Source organism: Pleurodeles waltl, chromosome 8 (assembly GCF_031143425.1).
Source record: "Pleurodeles waltl isolate 20211129_DDA chromosome 8, aPleWal1.hap1.20221129, whole genome shotgun sequence".
Lineage (NCBI taxonomy): Eukaryota > Metazoa > Chordata > Amphibia > Caudata > Salamandridae > Pleurodeles > Pleurodeles waltl.
In genome coordinates this window covers 1,173,794,858-1,173,819,767 of record NC_090447.1, presented here as the reverse complement: position 1 = coordinate 1,173,819,767, position 24,910 = coordinate 1,173,794,858, and the positions used below count along the sequence as shown (strand labels likewise).

Genomic DNA, 24,910 nt, shown 5'->3' with positions numbered 1-24,910 from the left:
AAGAAAAAGAAGGTACATTACTATTAAGCCTACCATCTAGGTACTAGAAATGTATTCTATGAGGAGACTGATTACACTCATGCAGATCCATATTCACTCATTCATTCGTTCCTATCTGCTTATTCCTCTCTCTGAGTACTTGGTCTTAAACTTTCCAATAGTGTCACTCATAATGGGATCCTGGTGATTCATCTGTTGTTTTATTAATGGCTCAATCCATCTCTTACCTTAACAGGGCTACATTTACATAAGGTTCCATTGAATTCAGGAACAGAATAACTCTCATGACCTATCACACAAACTAACATGAGAGAGTCCCAGGTAGCTTTTATATGAAGGTGTAAAATAACACTTACAATTACCTGAGGTAGACTAATAGGTTTATTAAAGAGCCTTATACAGAGACTTGCTTCCAACTGTTACAACTGTTGCAGCTAAGTCAGACACAGAACACCAAAGATCTCGCCTTCTATTTGGTAAATAAAGATTGTCCCACAACTATACCAAAGTTCCTAATAAGAAAACTCAACCCTAGGACCAACTCAAATGAAGGCACATATCACTCACTTCAGTATTCAGACTAAGGGTCCGATTAAGAGTTAGGCAGATCGGTCACTACGTCACAAACATGACAGATATTTTGTCCACCTTATTACAAATGCCAATGGAGGTAATACACTTGTAATATGAGGCACAGGATATCAACCACATTAGACAGAGTATCCTGTCCACCAAACTCTAAATAATACCTTAAGTCTATTCTTTTCATTCAGTTTCCTCACACCCAACTTTCAGTCTGATCAGCTCACCATTCCATGAATAATTCACAAATAATGCAGCTTCTGGCTAGGCTTTACTGCCATAAACCTGCAATCATTCACATTCTACCTCACCAACTGACAGAAACTCTCTCAGATATCAAATAATTGATCAGAAACTCTCCCAGTCACCTCCAGAACCTCCCAAGGGTTCCATTCTATCATTTTCAAACGTCGGTCATTTTAAACTTTACATAAAATTGCTGTGAGCCATCTTTCCATAAAGTAACATAAAGATACACTGGTATGCTTACTGCACCCAACACATCCAAACCTGAATGCCAAACTACCTTACTAAACCCTACAAACTCCAAATTCCTCCGTTTTGCCAATATCACCATTCTCCGATTCAATCATTGCTCTCCATCTTTATGCTAATATGTTTTGCACCCACACTGACAGAACTAGCCAAAACCTTCAGAGTCACCTGGACTTGAACCTCTCAATGAAAGGGCGCACTACAGAGAAGACCAAATCAGCCTGGTTCCAACACTCTTCTGAAAAAATTGAAACCTTTTCTCCCAGAAGACTTCAGAACAACAAATTAAGCCTTAGTCCTCTTCCATCAAGATGGAAACAACACTCTGTTCAAAGGAAACCCAAATATCACACTTGCTTCCCTGAAAGGCATCCTTCATGAAGCAGCATGGCTCACTGAGGGGCAGAAGAAATTCAATTCAAATGGTATGGTCTAGTTATTTATACAGTGCTTGCTACGAGAGGCAAGGGAGCTACTGAAAGCTCGAGCCAGATTCCTGGCTCACCTCAAGGTCCATCTAGACCCTCAAGCCCAAAATGAGCCGAACCCATCACGTTGCTTCTGCCAGCCACATGACAAAGAATTCAACAAAAAGCAGTAATCTTTCATGTAAAAAAGGGGCAAGAAAGAAATACCCTTTTAATGGCTGCAATTCACTATGTGGAAGTACAAAACCTGGGATCAATCCTGGCTTCCTGGCTTTACAAAATTATGTGATCCCTGACCATTTATTTCATTAAGCCTCCTTTCATTATCACATATGAGAGCATCTTCAAATAAGGGTGTCTAGGGGGAATCGCTGTACAAAATCCTTCCGTTTGGATTTTATACACAATCATGTAGAATCTAGGCCACATATTAGACGCACTTGACAAATTACTTACCTCTTGCGCACTAGTGGCATTGTTGTTATGGTGGGCTGAATTAATTATTTTAATTTCAGGTTTAAACTTATCACTTTTAATAAGTGTGCCTCAATACAGTGCTATAATCTGATGTACAAATTTAAAATGCTTCGGCATGTTAAAGAAATGCACTTGTTGAAATTTTGAGGTTCGCTGCACGATCTACATGACAAATATTTTCATGGGTCAGCTAGTGCAATGGCTCTTAAAGAGTCACACCAGACCCTTGGCTTGGCTCTGGTTAATCATTTCCCTCTAACTTTTTTGGCTCACCACCTCAACTTATTACCCCTAATGAGGCATTGAAACACATTGCAGATGAGTAGCATGCTACGCTACTGGGAAGCCAATGCTAGTGGAGAGATGTGGATAGTATTTGGTGTTTAGTTGTCTCAGTGGGGGAGACAGTGTTAGAGTCTGGCATCGGTGTATATTAGTTACAGTAGTAATGGCTAGAATTTAGTGTTTAGTTATCTTATCTGACGGTAACGTTAAGGGAAAAACAATTCATGTTTGTGGTATATTTATGTTAATCAGAATGAAAAGAGAAGTACTTAAGGTTTTTGTGCTTAGTTATGTTAGTAATTATTAGTACTTGGTAGACTGGGGGTAGTTATTAATATTGATTCACTCTTAGTACTGATGACTAGAGAGAGCTTTTTTATGAGAAGAAATATTTTGTGTGGTTATCCAGTTCACTTCAAATGGGGTTCAGGCCTTTGCGACAATCATACTATGAGATGTGCAATTACGCAGGTCATGGGGGTTATGTTTCAATAATAAATGAACAATGGTTTGTGTTGGTTGATCGTCTAGGTCATATTTGCCAGTCCGCAGGTCAGCAGTAAAGTTTGTTATGTATTTTAAGTCGAGTCAAGTGGTGAACAGTCTGGGTGTTTCCCTATCCTGGCATATACTGTTGTGGATTGGTGATGGGGTGATACTCCATCAATGGCTGAATGTTGTGTTTCCAGAAGTTTCAATCTGCATGCACTGAAAGGCTGTCATAATTGTGTGTGGGGGATGTTCCAGCTGATGTTAGTGCAGTTTCCAGGAGGTGTGGATCTTGGTAAAAAAAAAAAAAGTAGGTATTTTCTTCCATCTGACCAGTGGTCATGCCGATTTGGTCAGTCAGTGTGACTGGATGTTGGGCATGTTGGAATGCTGGGCTGCACTTTTGTGTATGTGAAAGTGAGTGAATGTGATGGGGCGTATTATCTTAGTGTGTGTGTGCGCCTTGGTTGTGGATGATGGGGAAGTGTGCAATTTTGTCTTTTTGTCTCTGGGTCACTGTTAATTTGATTAGACGTTTGTCCTGTGTGGAAGGAAAGAGGAAGTACTGACCTGCAATATCTGGCTAGTCCTTTATGTAGGGAGAGGGGATGATGTAGTGATGTGATGCATCTGTATACATATTAGCTGAGTGAGCACTCTATAGCATGTTGAGTGTGGATCCTGCGAGAATAGACTGTTGCTATCTGTGTGAAGGCTTGGAGTTGTTTACTTTTGGATGGAGCCACAATAAGACCTACCAGGCTGTGACTATAAACTAGGGGCCAAACATGAAATAAAGAACTTACCTCCCATCTGAGTAGCTCTAGGCTCCTGTGTAATAAACCTATACTACAACATCTTTTTGTATGTTGGTCTAGAGTGCAGTCTCTTTTTCTGTACTTCTTGTCCTTTATTTGTAAGAATGTTGGAGTGTTTGGGTTTATGCCTTTGTGAATAACACAGTAGACTTTAAAGGTCAATGTCATACACAAACTATGACGTATTGTTGTTTAACGTTTAAAGGTTAATGGCATAAACAAATTGTGATGTATTGTTGTTTAATGGAAAACAAATAAATGATTCTGGACTTCATCACTGATGCTAAAAAAAATGAAATTAACTGCTTTCAAAGGGCCACAGGGCACAAAGGGGTTACTGGGCCCAAGCGTGGTGGTTGAGGCCTTTTACTCCTGATGTCCCGGAGCCAAATCTACGATAGAGCCTGCTCAGCTGGGCCAAGTACCCCTTCTGACCTTGACTCTCAGTAGTAGCTGTGGTTGAGCAGTCTAGTCTCCCTCTGGGGGGGGGAAATGTAGATACAGGTCTGTGAGCACAACTCATAACTCAAAGTGCAAACAGTATGAACAATAAACCAATGTCCAGCCAAATACTTGCTTTATACTTTAAGAAAAAGCTGTATTTTATTTCTCACTCTAAACATATAAAGGAATACAACATTCAGAAGCAACAACAGAATCCCCCTTAAGGTCGAAGCACTAGTACTGTCAGGCAAATCCCTGTCGCACCCTCCTCCATATAATGTGTGCAGGGTTATTGCTCATTCAATGGTAGCCACATCAGGGAATGCAAACTACTAGGCTGTACTCAAGAGTTCCCTTTTGACTCTTCAAGATTCCAGTGAGAGGTGTCTATGATGCTGCAGCACTTTCATCATTGAATCTCAGGGGCCCCAAATGCCTGGTGCCAGACTTACCTGCTATGGTGGTGTGACAGTGTTCAGCAGTGCAGCGAGAGCCCTCTCTTTGAGCACGACCAACTCTAGATCCTATAGAGCAAGGTTGGGCTGTTCGCAATGGACGTGGCAGCACTCAATTCCTGCCGAGCAGTGCTGCCAGTCGGGTCGCAGTGCAGTGATCTGAACTGTTCCCGCTCAGCAAACATAAAAGATGAGCTGTGCTTCCTCTAGCAAAAGGGAGGGGGCTGGGAGAACTCTCCAGTGTAATGACTCCGAAATGTCCTGAGCCCTTATAATCAGGACTCAGTGCATGTGCTTTGACCCTTAAAAAGGTACATGTTTAATTGGCTTCCCCCCACCTGGCATAATTTGACTTACTTGTAGGTTTCTAGTATATGGTAACAGGGGTGCTTGGGGACTGTAAGTCAGAGTGTCTCTCGTGGACTGCAGCACTAGGTGTGCCACCACGAGTGTAACAAGGCAAAAGCATGTCTTGAAAGCCTGCTTTTGCGGGCTGGCAGAGCAGTTTTCAACTGCTAAATGGAGTTTGCCATTTCAAGCCATGGCAAAGCCCAAATCTTCCTTTTATAAATATTTGTAAGTCACCCCTACTGAGCCATAAAGGAAAATAACACTATATTAAAATGTTGGACCTGTAGTTTCATGTTTTCGAAGGTCCTAACAGTGAAAACTAACATTGATGCTTTTACCCCCGAAAGGCTAGTAGCCCCATTGGAGAGTGCAGAGTTAAAGGCCGACATCTCAGCCCTGCTAACTTCTGAATGGGACTACTAAAGTTGATACTTCAAAATTTCAAAAGAATCACTGCATTAAGTCCAAGAAAATGGTTAAATCGAATTTAATGTCATCGGCGGGCAAAGTGAACTTCAGTAAATTGTCACTTTGTTACCCAAGGTTTTCCAGTTCCTGTTTACGGTTGCACACAAAGGACTGTCCACCAGACAGAATTCTGTCATCCAGGGAAGGAGTGTGAATGACTCCCAGGAAAGTATACTAAGGTATTATCTCCTCCCCTGCCAGGAAAAGCCATAACATGTGAGCCCAAAAGGCAAGCTCCAAAGTGAAAGCCACTTTTGAAGTGCAAAAGGTGAGCGCACACAAAGTGCCGCTTCTCCTTTCTTTATGTAGCCAGGAGGGTATTGGGGCAGTGAGGGTAAACCCTAGTTAACCCTGTTTTGTCTGTGGACGTGTAGTCCTCAGGTAGCCACACCTCTATGGTGGGCTACCAAGCGCCATACACTAAGAGAAGGGTTCAGCCATCTCATCTTGGGAGAGGGCAGAATACAGCACTCTAGGATAGCCAGATGCCACACTTCAGAGAAAGCTGTCATCATGCGGGTGAATCCAAGTAGTCCTTTGGCTAGAGACCGCAACATCACCTGTCGGCACTTTCTGGGCATAAAAGAGGCACCTATGACCCCCAGACCTCGGATAGTGAATGTACTGAAGAAGAGGCCCAAAGAAGGACTGCACTGCTGACCTTGGACCTGGAAAAAAGAGGCTGTACTGAAGTTTGACTGTACCTACTGCTTCTTTGGCTAGCCAATAAAGGACTGTGCCTGTTGTATCCAGCTTGTAAACAGGTTGACTCCCAAGACTAGGCAGAAGCAGATTCAGTTGGTTTACTTCCTGTCGCAGCACCAGGGCCACAAAAGCTGGAGAGGCCTGCCTGAGCATGTTAGTAGCCCAGACCACTAGAATCCTGCTCACTACCAAAGTGTAGCCTGGAAGGCAAGGTCCGACACTCAAAGTTTGAGCTTAAGTCTGCAGGACCCGGTGGAGTCGTCGAAGTGCTGTTTGGTCGCCCAGAAAGAGAGTTATAACCAGAAGAGGGGAACCACTGGTTTCGTTGTGACCGGAAGTCAGTAGTCCAGTAGCAACTAGATTTTTGCTGGATCAACGAGAACTCTGACGTTTTGTCAACCCATGTGCCTAAAATCACCCAACAAAGGTTGTGGACCAAAAGGTAGCCCTAGGACAACCACTGTCGACCACTCGGCTTCCCCTGCATCTAGTACCCTTGTATCAGAACCACTCTATAGAAGTCAATGGCAAGTTGCTGTTATCGTTCACACTGGAATGGAGACTGCTTCATCTCTAAGGTAACTATTGGGAATCTGTTCGGTCCCCTGGCCGACTCTCTGTCGGATTTGATTGTTCAAACTAACTGGAAATTACCACATGTAACTTTGACAAAAGGTTTCTTGAAAAAGTTTCTAATTGTCAAATTTGTTGAATTTGCCAATGCTTGTTCGCAACTGAGTGAAAAGTTGTGATTAACTGTTTAAGTATTTATATATCCGCAACTCTCTGTTGGAGCTTGTTTGTTTTGGTGTCTACAAATTCGTAAAAATACAGTCTATATTTATAATTCTGTGTTGGAGTTTTTGAGAGTCGTGTTTCCTTCTTAATTACTTGTTTGTGTGCTGTTTAAATGCTTTACACCTGATTCTTTGTTTAAGCTTGACTGCTCGAAACTACAGCAAGCCAGGGTTGAGCCAAGGTTTGACAAACGAGCATGACTGAAGCCAAGATAGTCTCATCACCACACCATATTATAAACCACATTCCCTCACAATGACCCTTTGATCAATATGTCAGAAATACTAATGAGGTGGGCTGTCAGTGATTGTGTGGTACTAACCTGAAGGCCGACCCTGTTGCTGTTGGTTCTTGTCGAATCTGTTGTGCTGCTGCCAATGGTGCTGGTTTTGCTGGTGTTGATTATGCACTTGTTTGTTGTGCCAATTCTGCAGATTCGGCGATGCAGCCTGGTGGCTTATGTACCAGTCTTCACCAGAGGCACTGGAGAAACCACAATCTCCTAACCCCCAAAGGGAGGCTTGGGGCAGAAAGGTAGGGGGACACAACACCGGAGGCGGCTGAGGAGGAGGGGGTGGTGGGGAACAGAAACCGGGAAGCGGGGAGCTGAAGCTAGGGGGTGGCGGAAGAAAACCAGGGGGAGGGGTGCTAAAATCGGGGGGTGGATACAGCACGAAGGGTTCCATGATGATAGTACTATGATCCACAAAGTCCTGCCAAGTGCTGGTACAGCTTGTTGAACACATGGACAGGCGCAGGGAGTCCGCGTCACTGCAGCACAGCGAGTGGAGCCGCCAACACAGAAAAAGGACCAACGCAACAGCCTTAGAGCTGAGCAAAGGAGCCCAACTAGGCGGAAGAAGTGAATCCTCTCACTTGCAAAGAAATAATTTAAATAATCTTAGAAATAAAAAAGACATACTACTGAAGTATATAAAAAGAAATCGAATGGAAAGTGTATTTCTCTTCTTTGTACTTTAAACTCTTTTATATAAAAATGAATCCTACAGCTTTAGGAAAACCCGCTTAAGGTTATTTTCAACATTTTAAAATGTATACATCAATAGTCACGTGAACAAGAATTATTTAGGTGAATAACCATATTTCCTCTGGTAATTAAAGCTAGTATTGGCGTTTCCGAAAATGGCCCAGAGGTTGTCTGGAGTTAACTGACAACTCCAGCGATGTTGTCTGTTATCTATTTTGTTGCCGTGAAGAGCCTTAGACTAGTATTGGAGCAAGAGAAGGTTTGTCCCGGGAATGGGCGTGGTCTGTCGCGCATCCTGTTGTTGTTACGGGAATACGCATGCGTTTGATGCTTCTGACATCCTTGATTTCCTCAAATTGACAATGTCTCGAGAGCTTATCGGTCCTGCATTGCCCCCAGGCTTTAGGGTTCGCGACAGGGATCCAGATGAAGCAAACCAAGGTAAGAGCAACGCTTGTGCTAATGGTGAGCGAAGGGTGGACCGCAGGCCGTGCTCACCATCTAACGTTACCTGTTAGTATATTTGTAGTTCTAAGCTCACATCGCCATACTCAAAGAGCCAGTGTCGTTTTAGGGATACGTGATCCACGTGGGGCCCCTGTTCAGGGCAACTTTGAAAGTATTCCAAACGTCAGATAATTCGAGTTCTGGTAATGACAAACAATATTGAATTATGTGTTAACATTTTGGAAATTGATCCTTGGAAGCCCTTAATTTCTCTTTAATTTTGTGCACAAATACTTTTGTGTGCAGTAGGGTTAGGCGTGCTAAATGCTAGAAGGCACTTGAACTGCAGTGACAAAACTAGTCGGTACTTGTGGCGTGCAGGTTCAAGAGCACGTGCTTACATTGTTGAGTGCAAAATGTAACGTGTTTGTTAAAATGTGAATCAGTTGGTTGATTAACTTCCAGAGTGAGGGTGTTTCCGGCCTACATTTGCAAATCGAACAGTTTTCGTAGCTGTATGGATATTTTGCATTGTATGGGAGACTGCCTGCACTTGTGTTTGCCGTAGGGAAACTTTGTGGTACTATATGGGAAATCAACAATACAATTCTGCCCCACAAGACCATAAAACAACACAAACAGACAAATAAACAGCCCACAAACTGACCTGTGAGACCGGCCCATCGGGCACTGCCCAATTGTCCTATAGGCCAGTCCAACCCTGTTTTCCATACAGCGATGCCTGACTCTTGTGCGAAGTGTCACACATTTGAGGCGATGTGCACTTGTGCTGGGATTACTACCGCTCTGCATGCTCCTATAGCAATTTTAATCCTAAAAAACTAAACTGCAAGTAAGTGATCTAATAATTAAGTTGAGCTTGATTGGTATGTATTTGACTTTGATGTTATTGATAAAAGCATTTTAAAAAATGAAACAAAGCTTTATAATACATAGCGCATACTTGTTGAATTTTATTCATAACCTTAATTTTTCTAGATAATATTAGCAATGGCAACTATGGTATCTATGTTCTTTATTTTAGTTAATTGTGTTTTGAAGACCACATTGGCCACTTTTATTGTTTTATCTAATTGTTCTATGCTAATATATCTAGTATCCAATCACTTCCACAATTTGTGGCCTAATCTAGCCAGCGACCCATAAGATGTGGTTGGACTTCTTCCAGGCCTACACGGAGTCCTGGAGGAAGGGAAATGCACACCTCAAAGCCAGTTTGCTTTGTTGCTATACTGTTTCGGTGCTATTGCTCTTAAAGAATTAGAAACCATGCTGCCCCTATGGAAGTCAGGGAGCATTGATGTTTAACAAGTAGCCTTGAATTCGATAGAAGAGAAATAGAGAAAGAAAATAAGTACTGTTTTAGAGAGGTATACTTTCCCTTCACAATGTCAGAAGGAGAGGGAGTCCATTGATCTGTTTGTGGCTGCTCTCAGAGCACTTTCAGTAACATTCGACTGAACATATAAAGTATGACCAGGCCCTGACAGATCAAATGTTAAATAAGTCTGAATCCAAAAAGACGACATTCAAAGCAGCATTAGAAGCAGCAAGTAGTACTGAGTTGTCAGAAAATTATGTAGGAGAGGTTAGAAAACTAAAGATGGTACGGAAGAGAAAGTTAAATTGAACAGGAATTTTGTTCCTGCATGACTATATGCCTTAGTGACGATGGTGGAATGGGAAAAAGAGGTAAGGGTTTCTAAGGTGTGAGTTGTTGATCAATGGTTAAAAATGTAACAAGATTTATGTACCTGGTATACTTCCATGAGCTGGGGGTTATTTGAAACACTGTGGCTCAATAGGAGGTTGGTGAGTACAGTTGTGCAGCCTGGGGGTACTCTGGTCATAGGGTCACTATGGCTTGATTAATAAGGACATATTTAAAGTGTAATGGGAGAAGAACTTGAGGGAATTTGTACATAGCTGTCAAAGGGTAAACACTTTTGAGCTGGCCCAGAAAGAACTTTCAAATGAAGTTAGACCTCAGAGTGGTTCAGCCCCCTGTATGTAGTTAACAGAGAAAGTGGGAATGCAGTGAATGTGGAGGAGACCATGAATAGTTAGAATCAGAATTTTCTGCATTTTGGTGTGATACGTTGGGAACATTGAGAGGGTTCAAGCATAACAACATACTAAAGGATACTTCAATAGATTATTACTGTTCTTTGAGTTACAGAGCAAAATTTGAGGAAATGTTGTGCTACGGGAGAAGGGCACCATAGAACCTGTTGAGAGTTCCAATTGGATGTCACTGGTGTTGATTTCCTTAGAACACACCAGCGACTTAAAGTTCTGTGTGGATTTAAGACACTTGAACAAGGCTGTATGAGGTGATATGTTTTGCCTACTGAAATTTCATGAAATGCTTGTTCGAATACCTGGTTGCGTCTGTGTTGTCAATGATTGACCGCAGTGCTTACCATTAAATAAAGTTGGAGGATGATTCCGGACGTTACACAGCATTCATCACAGAAAAATTTCATTTCATGATGATGTTGAGATGAAAGAGAGGAAAGCTGGAAAGATAAAAGAAGGAGAAGCTGAAAATGTGTCAGTATAACAGTTAGCCTAAGAAATTTCAACAAATGAGTAGGGCAATATGTTTAGATCATGGGTACTCACAAACATTTTCCCAGGGGCCAAAAAGTTTGATCTGTGATGTGACTGAGGGGCGCATCAATGCCAGCGGTTGGGCGATGGGGTTGAGAGGACTGGCGGTTAAGTATTGGTAAGTGAAGCAAAGGGTATGGATATAGTAGCTGAATTGAACAATATGAAACTAGAAAATCTGTGATTAATCTTAGCTTCCCCACTTTTCAAAATTGTGTGATCCTAGGCAGTTGCTTAATTTTAGGTTCAGGGTCTACACCCTACTAATTTGCTTCTGTGTTTGATTTCATAAACTATAATGTTGTTCATCTATAATAGGAACCCAGGCCACTCAAAAAGTGCACATGACATCTGACTTGCTTGTTCGAAGTGAAAATTAATGTTTCTAAATTTTTGTTTGAAAATTATCACATTTAAATTAATACTTCTCATTGCACTGATACAATAACTTATACTTAGGTGAAATAGACTGCGTGTTAACTTAATACACTTTTTGAAGTGACTGTTATTATTTAAACATTTTTGCTGCAAGATGTCTTTAATAATTAACTTGCTTCTAAAGTGAAGCTGAGGACTCCCTGGTTACTTCCTTTCCTTAACAGCAGTTAACCTTGAAATAAACAATTGCCTCTTTATTTACGACCGAGTGAAGAGCAACCCTGTACTCCTGTTGTCCCGGGGGCCGCATGTAAAGGTCAGTTGGGGCGCATGCGGCTCCCCGGGCCATACTTTGAGCATCCATGGTTTAGATCATGAAATAAGGTTTTGTATAAAAAAGGGTCACCACATTGGTCGTACGTCCGAGTTACTGAAGTATTGCAAGGGTCTGTCCCCTGCGAAATGAGGCTTAGAACCTGAGGGAGGTGTGAGTGTATTGTTAAGTTAAGAGAAATTCTGGATTGAGACATTTGGTAGTTTGTGAGAAGGATTATGGTATTTCATTGATCAAAGGGATGGTGGTGGTTGTGAGTCTGTGGAGGGCAGTGGTACACCTGTAGCATTTGGTGGTCTGTTGAGTCTGGTTGTTTATAGAATCCAAATTTGAAAGTTGTGGCTGAATCACCTGGTGTCACTTCAATTGCCAGAAGTCTAGGACCCAGAAAAACATAGGATGAGAGAACATTGTACACCCAGGCCGTTGGAAGACTGTGACTTGTAGTCAGTACATGTAAGGAAATGCCTCCTTGGCATGGTTACCCCTTGACTTTTTGCCTTTGCTGATGCTATGTTTTGAATTGAAAGTGTGCTGAGGCCTGCTAACCAGGCCCCAGCACCAGTGTTCTTTCCCTAACCTGTACTTTTGATTCCACAATTGGCACACCCTGGCATCCAGGTAAGTCCCTTGTAACTGGTACCCCTGGTACCAAGGGCCCTGATGCCAGGGAAGGTCTCTAAGGGCTGCAGCATATCTTATGCCACCCTGGGGACCCCTCACTCAGCACAGACACACTGCTTGCCAGCTTGTATGTGCTGGTGAGAACAAAACGAGTAAGTCGACATGGCACTCCCCTAAGGGTGCCATGCCGACCTCACACTGCCTATGCAGTATAGATAAGTCACCCCTCTAGTAGGCCTTACAGCCCTAAGGCAGGGTGCACTATACCATAGGTGAGGGCACCAGTGCATGAGTACTGTGCCCCTACAGTGTCTAAGCCAAACCTTAGACATTGTAAGTGCAGGGTAGCCATAAGAGTATATGGTCTGGGAGTCTGTCAAACACGGACTCCACAGCACCATAATGGCTACACTGAAAACTGGGAAGTTTGGTATCAAACTTCTCAGCACAATAAATGCACACTGATGCCAGTGTACATTTTATTGTGAAATACACCCCAGAGGGCACCTTAGAGGTGCCCCCTGAAACCTTAACCGACTATCTGTGTAGGCTGACTGGTTCCAGCAGCCTTCCACAACCGAGACATGTTGCTGGCCCCACGGGGAGAGTGCCTTTGTCACTCTGAGGCCAGTAACAAAGCCTGCACTGGGTGGAGATGCTATCACCTCCCCCAGGCAGGAGTTGTAACACCTGGGGGTGAGCCTCAAAGGCTTACCCCCTTTGTTCCAGCACCGCAGGGCACTCCAGCTAGTGGAGTTGCCCGCCCCCTCCGGCCACGGCCCCACTTTTGGCGGCAAGACCGGAGGAGATAATGAGAATAACAAGGAGGAGTCACTGGCCAGTCAGGACAGCCCCTAAGGTGTCCTGAGCTGAAGTGACTCTAAATTTTAGAAATCCTCCATCTTGCAGATGGAGGATTCACCAATAGGATTAGGGATGTGACCCCCCCCTTGGGAGAAGGCACAAAGAGGGTGTACCCACCCTCAGGGCTAGTAGCCATTGGCTACTAACCCCCCATACCTAAACACGCCCTTAAATTTAGTATTTAAGGGCTTCCCTGAACCTAAGAATTTAGATTCCTGAAACTACAAGAAGAAGAAGACTGCTGAGCTGAAAAACCCCTGCAGAGGAAGAACAGAAGACACCAACTGCTTTGGCCCCAGTCCTACCGGCCTGTCTCCTGCCTTCCAAAGAACCCTGCTCCAGCGACGCTTTCCAAGGGACCAGCGACCTCTGAATCCTCTGAGGACTGCCCTGCTTCAAGAAAGACAAGAAACTCCAGAGGACAGCGGCACTGCTCCAAAAGAACTGCAACTTTGTTTCAAGGAGCAGATTTAAAGACCCCTGCAACTCCCCGCAAGAAGCGTGAGACTTGCAACACTGCACCCGGTGACCCCGACTCGACTGGTGGAGAACCAACACCTCAGGGAGGACCCTCCGGCGACTCCGAGACCGTGAGTAACCAAAGTTGTCCCCCCTGAGCCCCCACAGCGACGCCTGCAGAGGGAATCCCGAGGCTCCCCCTGACCGCGACTGCCTGAACTCCATTTCCCGACGGCTGGAAAAGACCCTGCACCCGCAGCCCCCAGCACCTAAAGGAACGGAACTCCTGTGCAGGAGTGACCCCCAGGAGGCCCTCTCCCTTGCCCAGGTGGTGGCTACCCCGAGGAGCCCCCCCCCTTGCCTGCCTGCACCGCTGAAGAGATCCCTTGGTCTCTCATTGAAAACCCGACGCGTGTTTGCACACTGCACCCGGCCGCCCCCGCGCTGCTGAGGGTGTACTTTTTGTGCTGACTTGTGTCCCCCCCGGTGCCCTACAAAACCCCCCTGGTCTGCCCTCCGAAGAAGCAGGTACTTACCTGCTGGCCGACCGGAACCGGGGCACCCCCTTCTCTCCATTGAAGCCTATGTGTTTTGGGCACCTCTTTGACCTCTGCACCTGACCGGCCCTGAGCTGCTGGTGTGGTAACTTTGGGGTTGCTCTGAACCCCTAACGGTGGGCTACCTTGGACCCAAACCTGAGACTTGTAAGTGATTTACTTACCTGACAAAACTAACAAAAACTTACCTCCCCCAGGAACTGTGAAAATTGCACTGTGTCCACTTTTAAAACAGCTTATTGTGTTTTATGTAAAAAGTATACATGCTAATGTAATGATTCAAAGTTCCTAAAGTACTTACCTGCAATACCTTTCAAATTAGATATTACATGTAGAAATTGAACCTGTGGTTCTTAAAATAAACTAAGAAAATATATTTTTCTATAACAAAACCTATTGGCTGGATTTGTCTCTGAGTGTGTGTTCCTCATTTATTGCCTGTGTGTATGTACAACAAATGCTCAACACTACTCCTTTGATAAGCCTACTGCTCGACCACACTACCACAAAATAGAGCATTAGTATTATCTCTTTTTGCCACTATCTTACCTCTAACGGGAACCCTTGGACTCTGTGCATACTATTCCTTACTTTGAAATAGTGCATACAGAGCCAACTTCCTACAATGGTGGATCAACGGTGGGGTACAAGACTTTGCATTTGCTGGACTACTCAGCCAATACCTGATCACACGACAAATTCTAAAAATTGTCATTAGAAATTGTTTTTGCAATTTGAAATTTTTCTAAATTCTTAAAAGACCTGCTAGGGCCTTGTGTTAGATCCTGTTTAGCATTTCTTTTAGAGTTTAAAAGTTTTGTAAAAGTTTGAATTAGAACCTAGAACTAGTTTTAGATTCTTAAAAAGTATTCCAACTTTTAGAAGCATAATGTCTAGTGCAGAGATGAATGTGGTGGAACTCGACACCACACCTTACCTCCATCTTAAGAGGAGGGAGCTAAGGTCACTCTGTAAACTAAAGAAAATAGTAATGGGCCCCAGACCTTCCAAACTACAGCTCCAGGAGCTTTTGGCAGAGTTTGAAAGAGCCAACCCCTCTGAAGATGGCAACACAGAGGATGATGATAGTGACTTGCAGGGTGATTCCCCCCTACCAGTCCTATCTAGGGAAGACAGGGCCTCTCAAGCCCTGACTCCAAGCATAATAGTCAGAGATGCTGGCTCCCTCACAGGAGGGACCAACCTCTCTGAAATCATTGAGGATAACTCCAGTGAAGAGGACATCCAGTTAGCCAGGATGGCCAAAAGATTGGCTTTGGAAAGACAGATCCTAGCCATAGAAAGGGAAAGACAAGAGATGGGCCTAGGACCCATCAATGGTGGCAGCAACATAAATAGGGTCAGAGATTCTCCTGACATGTTGAAAATCCCTAAAGGGATTGTAACTAAATATGAAGATGGTGATGACATCACCAAATGGTTCACAGCTTTTGAGAGGGCTTGTGTAACCAGAAAAGTGAACAAATCTCACTGGGGTGCTCTCCTTTGGGAAATGTTCACAGTAAAGTGTAGGGATAGACTCTTCACACTCTCTGGAAAAGATGCAGAATCTTATGACCTCATGAAGGGTACCCTGATTGAGGGCTTTGGATTCTCCACTGAGGAGTATAGGATTAGATTCAGGGGGGCTCAAAAATCCTCGAGCCAGACCTGGGTTGACTTTGTAGACTACTCAGTAAAAACACTAGATGGTTGGATTCAAGGCAGTGGTGTAAGTAATTATGATGGGCTGTACAATTTATTTGTGAAAGAACACCTATTAAGTAATTGTTTCAATGATAAACTGCATCAGCATCTGGTAGACCTAGGACCAATTTCTCCCCAAGAATTGGGAAAGAAGGCGGACCATTGGGTCAAGACTAGGGTGTCCAAAACTTCCACAGGGGGTGACCAAAAGAAAGGGGTCACAAAACCTCCCCAGGGGAAGGGTGGTGAGACAGCCAAAAACAAAAATAGTAAAGAGTCTTCTACAGGCCCCCAAAAACCTGCACAGGAGGGTGGGCCCAGAGCCTCTTCACAAAACAATCCTGGGTACATGGTTAAAAACTTTGATCCCAAAAAGGCCTGGTGTCGTAGCTGTAGTCAGTCTGGACACCAAACTGGAGACAAGGCCTGTCCCAAGAAAGATACCACTTCTAACTCCACTCCAGCTAAAACTGGAATGGCCAGTCTCCAAGTGGGATCAACAGTGTGCCCAGAGCAAATCAGGTGTCACTGAAGCTACATTAGTCTCTGAGGGTGGGGTGGATTTAGCCACACTGGCTGCCTGGCCCCCTAACATGCAAAAATACAGGCAGCAGCTCTTAATTAACAGGACAAGTGTAGAGGGCCTGAGGGATACAGGTGCCAGTGTCACTATGGTGACAGAGAAACTGGTTTCCCCTGGCCAATACCTGACTGGACAAACTTATCCAGTCACCAATGCTGACAATCAAACTAAAGTACATCCCATGGCAATGGTAACTTTAGAGTGGGGAGGGGTCAATGGCCTGAAACAGGTGGTGGTCTCCTCAAATATCCCAGTAGACTGTTTGCTTGGAAATGACCTGGAGTCCTCAGCATGGGCTGAGGTAGAACTGAAAACCCATGCAGCCATGCTGGGTATCCCTGAACTGGTGTGTGTCAAGACAAGGGCACCGTGCAAGGCACAGGGTGAAAAAGTAGAGCTGGAGTCTGGAAGAAAGGCCCAGCCTACCAAGAGAAAAGGAAAGTCAGCTGGGAAACCAGCGGCAACACAACAAGAAAAAGAGAGCCTCTCTTCTCAGGAAGAAGTTCTGCCCTCTGAGGGAACTGAGCCTATGGAGCTGGAACCTTATCAGGTTGAGCTCTTGGGCCCAGGGGGACCCTCAAGGGAAGAGTTGTGTAAGGGACAAGAAACCTGTCCCTCTCTTGAAGGCCTTAGGCAGCAAGCTGCTGAAGAGTCCAAAGGCAAGAAAAATGGAACACATAGGGTCTATTGGGAAGATGGACTCCTGTACACTGAGGCAAGAGATCCCAAACCTGGTGCCACTAGGAGAGTGGTAGTGCCTCAGGGGTTCAGAGAGTTTATTCTGACCTTAGCCCATGATATTCCCCTTGCTGGGCATTTGGGACAAACCAAGACGTGGGAGAGGTTAGTCAACCACTTCTACTGGCCCAACATGTCCCAGAAGGTTAAGGAGTTTTGCACCTCCTGTACCACCTGTCAAGCCAGTGGTAAGACAGGTGGACATCCAAAGGCCCCCCTCATTCCACTTCCAGTGGTGGGGGTCCCCTTTGAAAGAGTGGGTGTGGACATAGTGGGTCCACTGGAACCTCCCACAGCCTCAGGAGCCAAGGCCCTCATTGGTATCTTTACCAGAGTGGGCTTCCCTAAGGAGGTGGTATCTGACAGAGGTACCAACTTCATGTCAGCATACCTAAAACACATGTGGAATGAGTGTGGAGTGACTTATAAATTCACTACACCTATCATCCACAAACTAATGGCCTTGTTGAGAGATTCAACAAGACATTAAAGGGCATGATCATGGGGCTCCCAGAAAAACTCAAAAGGAGATGGGATGCCCTCTTGCCATGTCTCCTTTTCGCTTACAGAGAGGTGCCTCAGAAGGGAGTACGGTTCTCACCCTTTCAACTTCTGTTTGGCCACCCTGTAAGGGGACCACTAGCTCTTGTGAAAGAAGGCTGGGAGAGACCTCTTCATGAGCCTAAAGAAGACATAGTGGACTATGTACTTGGCCTTCGCTCAAGGATGGCTGTGTACATGGAAAAGGCAAGCAAAAACCTTGAGGCCAGCCAACAGCTCCAGAAGTGTTGGTATGACCAAAAGGCTGCACTGGTTGAATGTCAACCAGGGCAGAAAGTCTGGGTTTTGGAGCCTGTGGCTCCCAGGGCACTTCAGGACAAATGGAGTGGCCCTTACCCAGTGCTAGAGAGGAAGAGTCAGGTCACCTACCTGGTAGACCTGGGCACAAGCAGGAGCCCCAAGAGGGTGATCCATGTGAACCGCCTTAAGCTCTTCAATGACAGGGCTGATGTAAATCTGTTAATGGTAACAGATGAGGATCAGGAAGCTGAGAGTGAGCCTCTCCCTGATCTTCTGTCATCAGACCCTAATGATGGCTCAGTAGATGGAGTGATCTATTCAGACACCCTCTCTGGCCAACAGCAAGCTGACTGTAGGAAGGTCCTGCAACAGTTTGCTGAGCTCTTTTCCCTAACCCCTGGTCAGACACACCTGTGTACCCATGATGTGGACACAGGAGACAGCATGCCTGTCAAAAACAAAATATTCAGACAGTCTGATCAAGTTAAGGAAAGCATCAAGGTGGAAGTCCACAAGATGCTGGAATTGGGAGTAATTGAGTACTCTGACAGCCCCTGGGCTAGCCCAGTGGTCTTAGTCCCCAAACCTCACACCAAAGATGGAAAGAGAGAGATGAGGTTTTGTGTGGACTACAGAGGACTTAACTCTGTCACCAAGACAGATGCCCATCCCATTCCTAGAGCTGATGAGCTGATTGATAAATTAGGGGCTGCCAAATTCTTAAGTACCTTTGACTTAACAGCAGGGTATTGGCAAATCAAAATGGCCCCTGGAGCAAAAGAAAAGACAGCATTCTCCTCACCTGATGGGCATTATCAGTTCACTGTTATGCCCTTTGGTTTAAAGAATGCCCCTGCCACCTTCCAAAGGTTGATGAATCAAGTCCTTGCTGGCTTGGAGTCCTTCAGTGCAGCTTATCTTGACGATATTGCTGTCTTTAGCTCCAACTGGCAGGATCACCTGGTCCACCTGAAGAAGGTTTTGAAGGCTCTGCAATCTGCAGGCCTCTCTATCAAGGCATCCAAATGCCAGATAGGGCAGGGAACTGTGGTTTACTTGGGACACCTTGTAGGTGGAGGCCAAGTTCAGCCACTCCAGCCTAAGATCCAGACTATTCTGGACTGGGCAGCTCCAAAAACCCAGACTCAAGTCAGGGCATTCCTTGGCTTGACTGGGTACTATAGGAGGTTTGTGAAGGGATATGGATCCATTGTGACAGCCCTCACAGAACTCACCTCCAAGAAAATGCCCAAGAAAGGAAACTGGACTGTAGAATGCCAACAGGCCTTTGACACCCTGAAACAAGCTATGTGCACAGCACCAGTTCTAAAAGCTCCAGATTACTCCAAGCAGTTCATTGTGCAAACAGATGCCTCTGAACATGGGATAGGGGCAGTTTTGTCCCAAACAAATGATGATGGCCTTGACCAGCCTGTTGCTTTCATTAGCAGGAGGTTACTCCCCAGGGAGCAGCGTTGGAGTGCCATTGAGAGGGAGGCCTTTGCTGTGGTTTGGTCCCTGAAGAAGCTGAGACCATACCTCTTTGGTACTCACTTCCTAGTTCAGACTGACCACAGACCTCTCAGATGGCTGATGCAAATGAAAGGTGAAAATCCAAAACTGTTGAGGTGGTCCATCTCCCTACAGGTAATGGACTTTATAGTGGAACACAGACCTGGGACTGCCCATGCCAATGCAGATGGCCTTTCCAGGTTCTTCCACTTAGAAAATGAAGACTCTCTTGGGAAAGGTTAATCTCATCCTCTTTCGTTTGGGGGGGGGGGGGGTTGTGTAAGGAAATGCCTCCTTGGCATGGTTACCCCCTGACTTTTTGCCTTTGCTGATGCTATGTTTTGAATTGAAAGTGTGCTGAGGCCTGCTAACCAGGCCCCAGCACCAGTGTTCTTTCCCTAACCTGTACTTTTGATTCCACAATTGGCACACCCTGGCATCCAGGTAAGTCCCTTGTAACTGGTACCCCTGGTACCAAGGGCCCTGATGCCAGGGAAGGTCTCTAAGGGCTGCAGCATATCTTATGCCACCCTGGGGACCCCTCACTCAGCACAGACACACTGCTTGCCAGCTTGTGTGTGCTGGTGAGAACAAAACGAGTAAGTCGACATGGCACTCCCCTCAGGGTGCCATGCCAACCTCACACTGCCTATGCAGTATAGATAAGTCACCCCTCTAGTAGGCCTTACAGCCCTAAGGCAGGGTGCACTATACCATAGGTGAGGGCACCAGTGCATGAGTACTGTGCCCCTACAGTGTCTAAGCCAAACCTTAGACATTGTAAGTGCAGGGTAGCCATAAGAGTATATGGTCTGGGAGTCTGTCAAACACAGACTCCACAGCACCATAATGGCTACACTGAAAACTGGGAAGTTTGGTATCAAACTTCTCAGCACAATAAATGCACACTGATGCCAGTGTACATTTTATTGTGAAATACACCCCAGAGGGCACCTTAGAGGTGCCCCCTGAAACCTTCACCGACTATCTGTGTAGGCTGACTGGTTCCAGCAGCCTGCCACAACTGAGACATGTTGCTGGCCCCACAGGGAGAGTTCCTTTGTCACTCTGAGGCCAGTAACAAAGCCTGCACTGGATGGAGATGCTATCACCTCCCCCAGGCAGGAGCTGTAACACCTGGCGGTGAGCCTCAAAGGCTTACCCCCCCTTTGTTCCAGCACCGCAGGGCACTCCAGCTAGTGGAGTTGCCCGCCCCCTCCGGCCACGGCCCCACTTTTGGCGGCAAGACCGGAGGAGATAATGAGAATAACAAGGAGGAGTCACTGGCCAGTCAGGACAGCCCCTAAGGTGTCCTGAGCTGAAGTGACTCTACCTTTTAGAAATCCTCCATCTTGCAGATGGAGGATTCCCCAATAGGATTAGGGATGTGACCCCCTCCCCTTGGGAGGAGGCACAAAGAGGGTGTACCCACCCTCAGGGCTAGTAGCCATTGGCTACTAACCCCCCAGACCTAAACACGCCCTTAAATTTAGTATTTAAGGGCTTCCCTGAACCTAAGAATTTAGATTCCTGAAACTACAAGAAGAAGAAGACTGCTGAGCTGAAAAACCCCTGCAGAGGAAGAACAGAAGACACCAACTGCTTTGGCCCCAGTCCTACCGGCCTGTCTCCTGCCTTCCAAAGAACCCTGCTCCAGCGATGCTTTCCAAGGGACCAGCGACCTCTGAATCCTCTGAGGACTGCCCTGCTTCAAGAAAGACAAGAAACTCCAGAGGACCGCGGCACTGCTCCAAAAGAACTGCAACTTTGTTTCAAGGAGCAGATTTAAAGACCCCTGCAACACCCCGCAAGAAGCGTGAGACTTGCATCACTGCACCCGGCGACCCCGACTCGACTGGTGGAGAACCAACACCTCAGGGAGGACCCTCCGGCGACTCCGAGACCGTGAGTAACCAAAGTTGTCCCCCCTGAGCCCCCACAGCGACGCCTGCAGAGGGAATCCCGAGGCTCCCCCTGACCGCGACTGCCTGAACACCATTTCCCGACGGCTGGAAAAGACCCTGCACCCGCAGCCCCCAGCACCTAAAGGAACAGAACTCCTGTGCAGGAGTGACCCCCAGGAGGCCCTCTCCCTTGCCCAGGTGGTGGCTACCCCGAGGAGCCCCCCCCTTGCCTGCCTGCACCGCTGAAGAGATCCCTTGGTCTCTCATTGAAAACCCGATGCGTGTTTGCACACTGCACCCGGCCGCCCCCGCGCTGCTGAGGGTGTACTTTTTGTGCTGACTTGTGTCCCCCCCGATGCCCTACAAAACCCCCCTGGTCTGCCCTCCGAAGACGCGGGTACTTACCTGCTGGCCGACCGGAACCGGGGCACCCCCTTCTCTCCATTGAAGCCTATGTGTTTTGGGCACCTCTTTGACCTCTGCACCTGACCGGCCCTGAGCTGCTGGTGTGGTAACTTTGGGGTTGCTCTGAACCCCCAACGGTGGGCTACCTTGGACCCAAACCTGAGACTTGTAAGTGATTTACTTACCTGACAAAACTAACAAAAACTTACCTTCCCCAGGAACTGTGAAAATTGCACTGTCCACTTTTAAAACAGCTTATTGTGTTTTATGTAAAAAGTATACATGCTAATGTAATGATTCAAAGTTCCTAAAGTACTTACCTGCAATACCTTTCAAATTAGATATTACATGTAGAAATTGAACCTGTGGTTCTTAAAATAAACTAAGAAAATATATTTTTCTATAACAAAACCTATTGGCTGGATTTGTCTCTGAGTGTGTGTTCCTCATTTATTGCCTGTGTGTATGTACAACAAATGCTTAACACTACTCATTTGATAAGCCTACTGCTCGACCACACTACCACAAAATAGAGCATTAGTATTATCTCTTTTTGCCATTATCTTACCTCTAAGGGGAACCCTTGGACTCTGTGCATACTATTCCTTACTTTGAAATAGTGCATACAGAGCCAACTTCCTACAGTACATTTAAGGTATTGTTATATATGTATGGTAGATTGTCCATATTCTGTGTTAGGGTGAGTGCATTTTACGTAACTAAGTATATGTGTGTACTCTTTGCTTGCCTGTGCCTTTGTTCATATGGATGTTAGTGTTGTTAGCATTGTAGTGCATGTGTTGTGGTGTTGGTTGAAAGGAGTGAAGTTTGAAGTAGCTTATGGGTCTGCATTTGGATTGTGAACTGTGGAATGTAAGGAGGTTGAAAGAATGTAAGAATTGTGTGAAGATGCAAGTCACTTGTTACATTGCGGGCTGTAGCGAGGGTGTATCTGATGTTGCTTCTTGTTGGTTTCTACCTTAGAACACTAAGGGGCATTTCCTTTTCATACATCTGCATTTCACGCCTCCTTATTGGACTGTATTGCTTCAGCAGTACTAAATTGTGCAGACATGGTGAAGAAAAGACTGCTCCTGTTCCTCTGGATAACCAGAGGGTGATTCTTGAATGTTTTACTCTAGCCTCCATTAGTGAAAAGTGCTCAAGATGATCATAGTGAAACTCTGTCTCTGAGCTGCACTTCTTCAACTGTTGTACGTTTCTGAAAACCTATTGAACCCCTTTTATCCCATAGAAGACCACGTTAGCCCACCTGGCAAAGGCTGACAGGCTGATTTCGCCTCGGAAACAAATCTCAGCAGGGTCTGTTGCTAAATAGTTGTGCAGCAACCAGAGTAAAGCATCGCCAGAAGAGGGGCAGCCTTAGGATTTCTTTCAACAAAGCATGAAAAAAATATGTTCACAGAGTAGGTAAATCACTAGCCAACTTTTTACTCACATGCAGAAATGTTACATCATGGGTAATAGCAGAATGCACTTCCTTCTCACAAATAACAGCCATAACACATGCAGAGCACTGCAAACTTCCCTCGCTTTCAGATCAGACATGGTACAGTTAGCAGATCTCTCAAAAAAGTGAACTACTCTCTGAACAAGTACAGAAGGGACAGCAGCAAACCACGCTTCTCAAACACACACCAGGTGTAGCAAATGCAGCATCAGGTCAAGCTTAACCCTGCTACATGTACATTTGAGTACAGTATGGAAATCATCAGTGTCCGCTCCCCTGCTTACAAAGTGTGACGCAGAGAACATGCATTGAAAAAATTTATTAACCAAATAGTTCTCAGTCGGAAAGATGCATTACTTATTTATTTTGGGACACAAATGGTAAAGTATGTTTGGAAGTAAAAGGTCATATTCTTTATTAAGGCAGTCAGTGTTTTGTGTAGTTGGTAGAGCCTTAACAAATTGCTCTGCTGTGTTTTAGGCATTGGTTGCGAACATGAACTCATACCCAGTTGCCAACCAGGTTGCACCCATATTGCTGCAGAAGAGGCTGGATTGACATACTGCCCTAACCGAGCATTAGAAATCGAATGGCCATGTACAAGAATGTTTCAAATCTGGAGCCTATTTCCAAAGCACAAGAACTGGGAAAATTATTTACCTTGAAAAAATACCTACATTAAACACATTTGTATTTAACCCTGTCCATTTTATGACTGTTTTTATGCATGGTCCATTAGGATGAAAGAAAACTCAGACATTTGGACTACTTTGCTAAAGATATGGCAACTGGAATTATGTGATTCTGTGGCGTTTTTTGTATAATTGTGGGTTTTCCACTTTTGCAACACGATCCATCATCTGCTGCACAATTTGGAAATTTTAACAAAATATGTTGTTTCTAGGTCTGATGGATCAAAAGTTACAAAAAATGCGCCAGCATGTGTTGCCGTGCAGCAGATGGCACTTCGCAAAGGTTCACTGTTCACTTTTCAGTTGCATATTGCTGTATTTTTGTATTAAACTAGTACTTATAAGGTGATATATTTCTTCAGTCAGAGTTAACGTGTAAAAATGACAAACTATTGATACTACAGCCTTATGCTTCATATTTGGTATGGTTAGTTTTTTTTGCCGCATAATTTACTAAACACTGCCACATAATTTGGTCCTTTCTTAATGTATAATTCCAGTAGCACTGGCTATAGATTCTTCAGTTCAGGAAACTTATCAGAATGAAGCACGCTTGTGAAAATGAAACTGCTTTATCTAAAAAGTGATGCAATTGTCTTTCCAGGGCCCACGTTCAAAAGAGTCATGAAATAGATTTTGTATCAAGCAGTCAGTGGCACATTTTATCACCACCTGGCTGCTTCTCTGTTGGAACGAAGACCTGGAACCAGGAATATTCCCCCCACCCCCCCAGGATATTCCAACATTGATTTTTGGTGTTCTGCGGCATGAAAAAGTAAATTTAGCAGCGCACATTTACAGTTATTACAGCATTTTCGCAACAAATACTGCAAATAAAATGTGACTGTTTCTCATCTTTTAGTTCTTTTTGGGATAGACAGTGGGCTCATCTCTCCCAAAAGACCATTCCAGGCATCCTGCTTTCCACAAGCCTTCCCCAAAGGCCCACATACCTGGCATGGCACCCCACCCTATACACCCCCCACCCCTCCACCACCCGATCAGTTTTAGAAATAC

General features: G+C 45.1%; 2 protein-coding genes across 2 annotated transcripts in view; one reads left to right on the top strand and one right to left on the bottom strand.

Annotated features, from left to right (window-relative positions):
- Positions 1–7,591, bottom strand: part of NUFIP1 (nuclear FMR1 interacting protein 1) — a 243,974-nt gene extending 236,383 nt beyond the window's left edge. Inside the window, exon 1 of the mRNA XM_069205411.1 lies at positions 7,118–7,591. Coding sequence (XP_069061512.1) covers positions 7,118–7,541 — 424 coding nt within the window. The 5' untranslated portion in view covers positions 7,542–7,591. The remainder of the gene's footprint in view (positions 1–7,117) is intronic.
- A 451-nt stretch (positions 7,592–8,042) lies between these two features.
- GPALPP1 (GPALPP motifs containing 1) overlaps positions 8,043–24,910 on the top strand; it is a 145,939-nt gene continuing 129,071 nt past the window's right edge. The window contains exon 1 of the mRNA XM_069205410.1: positions 8,043–8,224. Within this exon, the coding sequence (XP_069061511.1) occupies positions 8,056–8,224 (169 nt within the window). The 5' untranslated portion in view covers positions 8,043–8,055. The remainder of the gene's footprint in view (positions 8,225–24,910) is intronic.